Below are 11,976 nucleotides of genomic sequence, written 5' to 3'. Positions count from 1 at the left end.
ACAGTTATATGATCAGTTAATCCATGACAAAGGAGGCAAGGGGAAAAGACAATCTCTTCAATAAACAATGTTGGAAAAACTGGAAAGCTACAAGATGGATCAAATTAACCACTCTCTCACACCATGAACAAAAATAAATTCTAAATGGATTAAATACTTGGATATAAGACCTGGAATGATAAAACTCCTAGAAGAAAATATAAACTGTACACTATTTGACATTGATCTTATCAATAATTTTTGGATATGTTTCCTTTGGCAAAAGAAACAAAAGGAAAGTTAAACAGATGAGGATACATTAAAGTAAAAACCTTTTGCACAGTGAAGGAAACTATCAACAAACCAAAAGGCCTACTCAGTTCAGTTCAGTTCATTTCAGTCGCTCAGTCGTGTTCGACTCTTTGTGACTCCATGAATCACAGCACGCCAGGCCTCCCTGTCCATCACCAACTCCCAGAGTACACTCAGACTCACATCCATCGAGTCAGTGATGCCATCCAGCCAGCTCATCCTCTATCGTCCCCTTTTCCTCCTGTCCCCAATCCCTCCCAGCATCAGAGTCTTTTCCAATGAGTCAACTCTTCCCATGAAGTGGCCAAAGTACTGGAGTTTCAGCTTTAGCCTCATTCCTTCCAAAGAATACCCAGGGTTGATCTCCTTTAAAATGGACTGGCTGGATCTCCTTGTAGTCCAAAGGCCTACTAAGTGAGAGAATATATTTGCAAACAATATATTTGATAAGAGGTTAATATCCACAATATTAAAAAAAAAAAAAAAAACTCATACAACTCATACATCAAGAAAACAAACATTCCGGTTTTTACCAAATGAGGAGAGCACCTGAATAGACATTTTTCCAAAGAAGACATATTCATTCACATTCAATCAGGAAACACATATGCACTCTATGTTCATTGCAGCATTATTTATAATAGCCAAGACATAGAAGAACCCCAAGTAAATTAGTAACAGTATAAGTCGTGAACATATAAAATAGTTGATTGTGGCAATTACTTAACAAGGTATATTGTTGTTGCTGTTCAGTTGCTAAGTCGTGTCCAACTCTTTACAGCCCCAAGGACTGCAGCACACCAGGCTTCTGTGCCCTTCACTATGTCCAGGAGTTTGCTCAAACTCATGTCCATTAAGTTGATGATGCTATGCAACCATCTTATCCTCTGTCACCCCCATCTCCTCCTGCCCACAGTCTTTCCCAGCATGAGGGTCTTTTCCAGTAAGTAGGCTCTTCATATCAGTTGGCCAAAGTATTGGAGCTTTAGCTTCAGCAGTAGTCCTTCCAATGAATATTCAGGGATGATTTCCTTTAGTACTGACAGGTTTGATTTCCTTGCTGTCCAAGGGACTCTTACAAGTCATCTTTGAATACTTATATCAAAATATCATTATATACCTTCACACACACAATTTTATTTCTCCGTGATACTTCAAAAAATGAGGCAGAGAGAGAAAAACAGTTTCAGATTCAAGAACTTCAAATGATTCTCATTAATTTTGTACCCTCATTGATCTGGATCTCAAGGAATTGGCTGTAGTTTCCAATAAGGATTTAGTATTCACAACAAAATAGGAACTCTTCCATGACTTGATTCAATGAGAAAATTACATCACAGGTCCACACACTGGGGTTGTGCCCCCTTGTTATTACATGATGCTCATTTTTCTTAACAATCCAGGTTCAGGCAAAGGGACTCCCATAAACTTAGTTTCCGGTGTAGAGAATTTAATTGTTTGCTAAAGAATGGGTGAATCTCTAATATGTCACTCCTGAATAGCTGCTTCTAAGGCAAAGCCTTTCCATCAGAGATAATTCTTCAGAGAGAAAGCAACAACTGCAAGACAAGGTCCCTGAACCTTAGGGAAATCTCTGTAAACAGCAATAAAGGACAAGGTGAAAATGACTGGTCTTGTAGCTCACTTCTCCAAAGCAAGATTCATCATGAGCACAGTGAACTGTTTGAATATGCTTTCTCCACACTCTCTGCCTCTTGCCCTGTGGGACCAGAGAGATTTGTTTAAGATCACTTTTCCATAGTGTTTTAACTGAATCTCTTCTAAATTCAAACAAGTGAACCGATTTCAACAGATCTTGAATAAATTTTGAGGCTTTAAGCTAGGTGGAAATGTTTTGATTTCTAAGAAGGCTTCCATTTTTTAAACAGATTTATTGAGGTATAATCAATATTCCTAAAAAAGTACATATATTGAAGATATACAATTTCTTAACAATTGCTCATTTCACAGTTGTGTGAATAGGCTCTGCTCAAGTGTGACATTTTTCATAATGAAAGTTACTTATTATACGAATCAGTCAGTTTAATATAGGATTTTTTTTCTGGGCACCTCAAACATCACTAAAATCATCTAAGAGTGCTGAGGTAAGTTTTTCAATAGTACCAATATTTATTATAGATTATTACTTGCCATGTATAATATTCATTATTTTTCAGCACTTTTCAGATATGGTCATAGAATATTTCATCTTCATTCCAATTTTTCAAAAGGTAGCTTGTGATATTATTAACTTAATTTGAAAGCTGGATATTTTAGAGGTTAAACAAATTGTAGGCTCCCAGCTCTCTGACATTGTGATCTAGGCTTTGTCATGAGACTTCTCTTTTAGTAAGCAAAACTATTGATGAGGATTAAAACAAAATTTAAATACATTTCACATATATAAAAGAGTAAATTACAAATATTAGTGACATAAATCATCATCAGTTTCATCAAACACAAATATGGAGGTTCTCGTGAGAAAAATTGCTAAGGATGAGATGAGTCTCCATTGTGTCTTTGAGAGTAAAATTGGTGGTGATTCTTCTGGAGCTCATTGCACAGTTAAACAGTTCTCTGCATTATTTCTCCAATTGTTAATTCTTCCTATCCCACAGGTGCATACACAGTTACAGAAGTAACTAAAAGCTCTTTTTTTGCATCCATGCACCATTGCATCTGTGGACATGTTCATACATATTCCCTCAATCATCATGATGATCTATGAGGTGGGTATCATTATTATAAATTTCTAGCTGAGAAAAACAAGGTGACAAAGAAATGTACCTTAGATGAAAGAGGTTGCATTCAGAAGAACCAGGATTTGAATCAGGTTTTTCTGATGCTCAAACAATATTTATTTTTTAACATTTCGCAGAGAAATCTGGGGTCCCAGTCTTTGGAGTGGAAGAATGGAGAGTTAGGCCTGAGGGAAAAGTCAATATGGAAGGACCAATCAATGAATGCAATATCACATTTTACTTATTTTTTGAGAGTTCAAAGATGTCATCGTGTGTGTGTGTGTGTGAGCTAATGAAATAATTCTGTATAAACTTACTTCTGAAGTAGTATTAAAGTAATTTGAATTATTATCAAAATGAGATTACTAGCTCAACATTGTCTATCATAACTTAACAATGTTGGGTATAGGTTAAAATTTTGAAGAGAAAATTAATAAATAAGATTAACCTGAGACTTAATGTTGGCCCTGCCCATTGTTAACCACTTGGTGGTGGACAGAATCCTAAATTTCTCTATGCTTCTCTTTCCTAATGTATAAAATCAGTATAAAAATGATAGTAGTGAGGATCTTTTAAGTTTGGACTGAGGGTTACATGTCTGCATAAGCACTTAAAACCACAGTAAGTGTGCAGTTTTAGTGTAAGCATTGTTATTACAACTGCTAACATTAGTCTATGACATTGCTTCTTCACCTGCAGAATGGATGATACGATACCAACCGCACAGGTTGTTATTGCTAAGAAAAGGAAGTGAGGGTATGAAACATGTGCTACTACACCATGCACACAGAAATCATTCATTCTTGTTGCTGTTTAGTCACTCTTTACAACCCCATGGTCTGTAGCCTGACAGTTTCCTCTGTCCAGGTGATTTACAGGTAAGAATATGAGAATGGGTTGCCATTTCCTTCTCTAGGAGATCTTTCCAAATCTTCCCAGGGACTGAACATGGGATTGTCTCCTTCATTAGCAGGAAGATTTTTTACCACTAACCTACTAAGCTACCCAATCATTCATGGGCTTCGCTGGTGGCTCAGTGGTTGAGTATCTGCCTGCAATGCAGGAGACCTGGGTTTGGTACTTGGTTTGGGAAGATTCCCCTGGAGAAGGAAATTTCAACCCACCCCAGTATTCTTGAGTAGAGAATTTCAAGAACAGAGGAGCCTGGCAGGCTACAGTCCATGGGTTTGCAAAGAGTTGGACATGACTGAGTGACTAACTTATAAGACTTATATTATTGCTAAGTGATTAGATTTAGTCAACATGCATTATAAATACTTTTAATTAGATCTTGTATTCATTTTTTTAATATTCCCATCACCATCTTCCTGTTACTCCTTTTCCAACTCTTATAAGAAGCTTCTGTTGTTTCTGTCTCCATCTTTCATCCCTTTAGTGAAACTCAGCCAGCTTCATCTAAGATACATAAAGATCTTTACTAGAATAACATACAAGATTCCCTCTTGATCAAATTCCTTCCATCCCTCTACTCATATTAACAACCTTCCAAAATTTCCCGTTTATTAGAGAGTAAAAAGAAACTTCCTAAACTTTCTATTCATGGGTTTTATGTCCATTTTCTGACTCCTTTCAGACATATCTGCCATTATTTGGGAAATCTACTTCAGTTTAGTAGTAACTTGAGATATCTCAGAAGATAAAGCTCTCCCTCATGTGGTTACAGGAGTAATCTTAAAATCTTAGAATGTTTTATTTGTCAAATAAACTCAAAAGAATCCACACTCATTGTATCCTGGGCATTTATCACTTATTGGAATGGAGTGTAATAAATTCAAAGTTGCATGAATGAAAATTGCGGTTTTCTTTAAGGTAATGAAATGAACCATTATGAAACACATGGAGAACAGGAACATGACAGAGTTTGTTCTACTGGGGCTCACAGAGAATCCAAAGATGCAGAAAATTGTATTTGCTATGTTTCTGGTCATCTACCTCACCACTGTGGTAGCAAATGTGCTCATTGTGGTCACCATAAATGTCAGTTCATCACTGAGGTCTCCCATGTACTTTGTCCTGGCCCATCTCTCCTTTGTTGATGCCTGCTATTCCTCTGTAAGTACCCCCAAACTGATTGCAGATTCACGGTATGAAAAGAAGACTATCCTATTTAATGGTTGCATGACCCAAATCTTTGGGGAACATTTCTTTGGAGGTGCTGAGATAATCCTGCTCACTGTGATGGCCTATGACTGCTATGTGGCCATCTACAAGCCCTTGCACTATACAACCATCATGAACTGGTGGGTGTGTGGGCTCCTAGTGGGAGTGGCATGGGTGGGAGGCTTTCTTCATGGATTCATACAGATCCTCTTTATTTTCCACTTACCCTTCTGTGGCTCAAATGTCATAAATCACTTTATGTGTGATCTGAACCCTTTGCTCAAACTTGCTTGCACTGATACAAACACTCTAGGGCTCTTTGTTGCTGCCAACAGTGGTTTAATCTGTCTGTTAAACTTCTTTCTCTTGCTTGTCTCCTATGTGGCCATCCTTTACTCCCCAAAGACCTACAGTTTGGAGGCAGGACACAAAGCCCTCTCCACCTGCATCTCCCACGTCACAGTGGTTGTCTTATTCTTTGTGCCCTGCACATTTGTGTACATGAGACCTGCAGCTACTTTACCTATTGATAAAGCAGTTGCTGTATTCCACACTATGATAACTCCCATGTTAAATCCCTTAATTTATACCTTGAGAAATGACCAGATGAAAAATGCCATTAAGAAATTATGCAGTAGGAAAGTTATTTAAGCTGACAGATAAATGTACCTAGAACTCAACACTGATTAGTGTTAGTCGCTCGGTTGTGTCTGACTCTTTGTGACACCATGGACTATGTAGCCCACCAGGCAAATGTCAAAATGACATGTTGGATGAGCTCAGTAAGAACTACTTAAGGGATAAAGAAATTAACTACATAAAATTATAGTATTTTTCATTGAATGGAACAGAAATAGCTGCACAAAAGGAGAAAAATATAACCCAGTACAATTTATTTCATACATAGAAAATTCTACCAAATTGACATTAAGTTTTACAACAGCAACCATGAATGTGAATTCATAGACTTTCTTTCTAATAAAATTTTTAAAATGCTAAGTAGTTTGGTTTTGAGCAGTAATCTTTACAGGAATCCTAAGAAGCAGGAAAGTGAGGAAATATGCAGAAAGGGTAAGATATTAAAACAGACATACTGAAGAGACAGTAATAAGAATATAATTGATTTTCCAGACCATAATCTTGATTGCACTCTCCTGTAATTATGATGGAAAGGTAATATAATTAATAGTTGCTCAGCTGGTAGAGAATCTGTCTGAAATGTGAGAGACCTGGGTTCAATCACTGGGTTGAGAAGATACCCTGGAGAAGGGAATGGCTACCCAATCCAGTATTCTGGCCACAATATACCAGTATAATACCCTCTAGATCCATTCCTATTGTCACAAATGGCAAGATTTAATTATTTTTCTTTTTGCATTAATTTTCACTAGTAACTCTATATACCATTGTTGACAGTGGTATGTTGACTGTCACATTATATAGTATATACTTATTTCATAGCTATAAAGGCAATGCATCATTGAACTTCTGTAACAGTTGAATGAAGATTGCACAATTTTTCCCTATTTTATTGTAGGTTTCAGAATGTCTAGTACTGCTCATGACACCACCTTAGGTTGAAAAACAATCATAAAAAATGATGACTCAAAAGAACATTTTGATACTAGACAGGAATTTTATTTATTATATATGTAGTTATATTATACAAAGTATTTGCCTGACATATAATAATCATCAAGATGTGGGAATACCAGACTACCTTAACTGCTTTCTGAGAAATATGTATGCACATCAAGAAGCAACAGTTAGAACTGGCATGGAACAATGGACTGGTTCCAAATTCAGAAAGGAGTAGGTCAAGGCTGTATATTGTCACCCTGCTTATTTAACTTCTATGCAGAGTAAATCACATGAAATGCTAGGCTCGATGAAGCACAAGCTGGAATTAAGATTGCTGGGAGAAATATCAATAACCTCAGATATGCAGATGACACCACCCTTATGGCAGAAAGTGAAGAAGAACTGAAGATCTTCTTGATGAAATTGAAAGAAGAGACTGAAAAAGTCATCTTAAAACTCAACATTCAGAAAACTAAGATCATGGCATCTGGTCCCATCACTTCATGGCAAATACGAGGGGAAACAATGAAAACAGTGACAGACTTTATTTTCTTGGGTTCCAAAATCACTGCAGTTGGTGACTTCAGCCATGAAATTAAAAGACACTTGATTCTTGGAAGAAAAGCTATGACTAACTAGACAGTGTATTAAAAAGCAGAGACATTACTCTGCCAACAAACGTCCAGAGAGTCAAGGCTATGGTCTTCCCAGTGGTCACATATGATTGTGAGATCTGTACCATAAAGAAGGCAGGATGCCAAAGAATCAATGTCTTCAAGCTGTGGTTCTGGAGAAGACTCCAGACTCCTAAAAGTCCCTTGGACAGAAAGGAGATCAAACCAGTCATTCTTAAGAGAGATCAATCATGAATATTCACTTGAAGGACTGATACTGAAGCTGAAACTCGAGACAACTCATTGGAAAAGTCCCTGATGATGGGAGAGATTGAGGGCAAAGAAGAAGAGGGCATCAGAGGATGTGATGGCTGTGTGGCATCACTGATTCAATAAACATCAACTTGAGCAAACTCTGGGTTATGATGAGGGACAGGGAGGCCTGGTGTGCTGCAGTCCATGGCATTGCAAAGAGTTGGACATAACTGGGTGACTGAACAATAACAAATATTCTCTATAATAAACCAAAGGAGGTATGCATAAAGATATGTGTGCATACATACATGCTCAATCCTGTACAATTCTTTGTAACCCCATGGAGTGTAGGTCCCTCTCTGTCCATGTGATTCCCAAACAAGAATAGTGGAGTGGGTTGCCATTCCTACTCCAGGGGAATCTTCCTGACCCAGGGATTGAAACTGTGTCTCTTGAATATCCTGCATTGTCAGGCAGATTCTTTACCACTGGCACCACCTGGGAAGCAGAAAAAGGAAAGTATTAAAAAGTGTCAAAAAGAGGAAAGCATCAAAGCAGATGTATTGGCAAGCCAGTAATCAAAATTGACTAATTTCCTAGGTCAGGCACTGAACATCAATTAACTTCCAGGCAATGATGACAGAATGTTTAGATAACTGTACTACTAACCATGTACTGAGCCAGGACCTGTGCTTAATAGTGTATATTTTAGATCATTATCACTAAAAATCTAATAATTTGTCATTAATAACTGTGCTTGTTTTTATATATCACAATTGATAGTCACATGGTACCTGCAATATTATAGTATGTAACTATTTAATGCTATAAATGCACTGGCCCTGTCTACCTCTGAGGGGTAGATAAGGAATATTACACCATTTCCAAATTTCCTTGTAGCCTTCAACACCATGTATTATTGCTCATATAACCCATGCTCTGCTGGTAACACATCAGAAAGAGTAATGACTCAAATAAAATAACATTTTGATGTCAGAAAAGAATTTCTATTTTTGACATATACAGTCACACTCTGTAAAGTACCATAAAGTACATGCCTACTATATAGCAATAGTTTGTACAAGATAGCACAATATCATATGCATGATAAATATTGAGTGTGTGGGTTAATATATAAAGGAAACAATTAAATTAGCTAAAATGAAGTCCAAAAAGTAGTACTAGAGGCTAGGGAATTCATTTATACTTTAAGTTGATTCACCTTCAAGGAAAAGTCTTGCTTGACCTCAGGGGGAACTACAATTTGCTTAATTCCTGTTTAAACTGAGGATGAGAAAGAAATTTAAACTACACTTCTCAGCATATGGATGAATAGTTTACCTTAATATTCTTTCTGCTCTGAGCAAGACATTTTTATCTTATTAATATGAGCTGTTTAAGCTATATTCTTCAGTTAACCTATTTACTTTTCAGTAACATTTCATTATTACAATCTGTTTTTAAAAATACATGGCTCTGTCTACGTACAAAGCAATTTCAAGATAAATGCACTCCTTTTATTCTTTTTTGTCTTAATTCATTAGGTAACAAACATTTGGGGCACACACAATGTATCAGACATTGATAATTGCTAGGGTTTCAATGGTTAAAAAAAAAAAAAAAAAGAGAGAGAGAGAGACCTGGATTCTGCCTTCAAAAAGCTTAAGATTCATTGAGAAACTCCCAAGAGGGAGTAAAAAATTACAATAAGGCGTTATAAATTATAAAATAGTGGAAGGACAAGGTACCATGAAATGTGTGGGGAATAGAAATTTGTACAGCTGCTATGAAAATCAGTATGAGGTCCCTTAAAAAAACTAAAACTACCATATGATTCAGTGATCCAACTCCAAGGAATATATCCAGAGAAAACCACAATTTGAAGGGATGCATGCACCCCAGTATTCATTACAGCACTATTTACAATAGCCAGGACATAGAAGCAACCTAAACATCTATCAACAGAGGAATGGATAAAGAATACGTGGTATATATATAGACAATGGAATATTATAAAAAATGAAATAGTGCCATTCACAGAGATGTGGATGCACCTAGAGACTCTCATACAGAGTGAAGTCAGAAAGAGGAAAACAAACTGAATAATATCACTTACATGTGTAATTTAAAAAATGGTACAGATGAACTTATTTGCAAAGCAAAAATAGAGTCACACATATAGAGAACAAAATTATGGTTACAAAGTGGGGAAGGGGGAGTGGAAAGAATTGGGAGATTGGGACTGACATATACACTCTACTATGCATAAAACAAATAATAAGAACCCACTGTATAACTCAGAGAACTCTATTTAGTTTGGAAAGGAAATCCAAAAAGGAAGGGATATACGTATATGTATGATTGATTCATTTTTCTGTAGAGCAAGAAACTAACACCATATTGTAGAGCAACTATACTCTGATTAAAATTAATTTTAAAAAAGAATTATGAGGATTTGTAGAAATGTTTGTGCCAACTTTAATTTTTAAAAACTAATAAAATAAAGTGTTATACAGATTTATTTTAAAAATTAGAAGCCAAATTATATGATGTAAGTATTACATAATATGTTGCTGGCACCTTAACGTAAAGATACCAAAGTTTTCAATTATTATTTTCATAAATCAAAACTGTTCATAAAAATTGTAAATGTGAGTGTAGTTTTGCATAACCACAACTGTTGACAGCAATGACTAGCAACAGAACAAAGCACAAAAACATACCGGTCTGAGGAATATGGGTACATGGATGCAAAGGAAGAGTGAAAAAGAACTGATAAAAGAATAGTTTTTTAACTGTTTTAAGGATAAGTAAAATTGTCTTGTGATATAAGAACTACAACTTTAAGAGAAAAAAGTTAAAGTAGCATAAGCAATGAAGTGCAATGTGAGTAGAGATCACTGTTACAGCTGATGAACTAATGGTCATCTCTGGGACCATCTGATCATGCTCAATGGGAAACTATGTGAAGTTTTTTTTTTTAATAAATATCACCAGTTTAATTACCTCATTTCTGTCCAGACTGTCTGGAAAAGACACCCTAGAGTTGTGTGTAATGAGTAAACATATGTGGACAAAGAGTCATATCTCAGTATGTGTCTCAGTTCTACCACTAACTTGAAGTTTGGTCATCCATGGGCAAAATCTACACTTTCTCCAAAGAGTGAAGTCCTGGCCTGAGAAGGAAGTCCACATTCTAAATGAATTCCTTCCTTGGATACTCATTTCTCAGTCAAAGGGCTTTTTTTTTACAGAGCTCATTACTCTTTTTGTAGTTAGCACCCTGACATAATTAATGATTTCATGTGAACTTTTTCAGTTCAAATCACTGCTCTGTTTTCTGACTGAAACCCACCTAACACAATATGGAAAATACATAATACAATGCTAGTCTTATAAGCATGTCATAAATAGTATTTCTTTTACTGTACAACCAAGATTTAATGAACAAGAAAATTCACACCAAAATATCTATATTGAGGCCAGAGTCCAAAGTAAAGGAATATCATTAGGCACTTTTTTTTTTTAATAATCAGTAGTAACTGACACATCTCCATGTTAGTTCAGTTCAGTTGCTCAGTGGTGTCCGACTCTTTGCGACCCCATGAACTGCAGCACACCAGGCTTCCCTGTCCATCACCAACTCCCGGAGTTCACTTAAACTCACATCCATCGAGTCGGTGATGATATCCAGCCATCTCATCCTCTGTCGTCCCCTTCTCCTCCTGCCCCCAATCCCTCCCAGCATCAGAGTCTTTTCCAATGAGTCAACTCTTCGCATGAGGTGGCCAAAGTACTGGAGTTTCAGCTTTAGCATCATTCCTTTCAAAGAACACCCAGGACTGATTTCCTTTAGAATGGACTGGTTGGATCTTCTTGCAGTCCAAGGGACTCTCAAGAGTCTTCTCCAACACTACAGTTCAAAATCATCAATTCTTCCATGCTCAGCCTTCTTCACAGTCCAACTCTCACATCCATACATGACCACTGAAAAAACCATAGCCTTGACTAGACGGATCTTTGTTGGCAAAGTAATGTCTTTGCTTTTGAATATGCTATTTAGGTTGGTCATAAATTTCCTTCATTACATAAGACCAATTCAAAACTCTAGATTTGTGCTTTTTAGCTTCTGAAGATATTTGCAGATTTCCTGTTAATAGATAAGTATTTATTGATTGAGAAGTATTAAGTTGTGATAAGGAGAGTGAGAGATAGGAGACAGTAAGTCTGGATTCCAACCCAAGCTTTAGTTCTTCTGCTTAAGTGGCTATCAGCAAGTATTATTCATTCCATTGTTAGATTTGATATATTAATCAAGAGGCTTGGATTAGAGTACCACTATTACTTCTATCTGTAATGTTTAATGATTCTAT

The 11,976-nt window shown here is 36.5% G+C and overlaps 1 protein-coding gene across 1 annotated transcript; it reads left to right on the top strand.

Annotated features, from left to right (window-relative positions):
- The first annotated feature begins 4,880 nt into the window (after positions 1 to 4,880).
- OR4C174 (olfactory receptor family 4 subfamily C member 174) lies at positions 4,881 to 5,804 on the top strand. Its single transcript, NM_001390283.1, has one exon. It carries the CDS (start codon positions 4,881 to 4,883, stop codon positions 5,802 to 5,804), a length of 924 nt encoding a protein of 307 aa, NP_001377212.1.

This window comes from Bos taurus, chromosome 15 (genome assembly GCF_002263795.3).
Source record: "Bos taurus isolate L1 Dominette 01449 registration number 42190680 breed Hereford chromosome 15, ARS-UCD2.0, whole genome shotgun sequence".
NCBI lineage: Eukaryota > Metazoa > Chordata > Mammalia > Artiodactyla > Bovidae > Bos > Bos taurus.
Note: the sequence above shows the minus strand (reverse complement) of the source record. Positions and strands in the feature narration are given on the sequence as shown.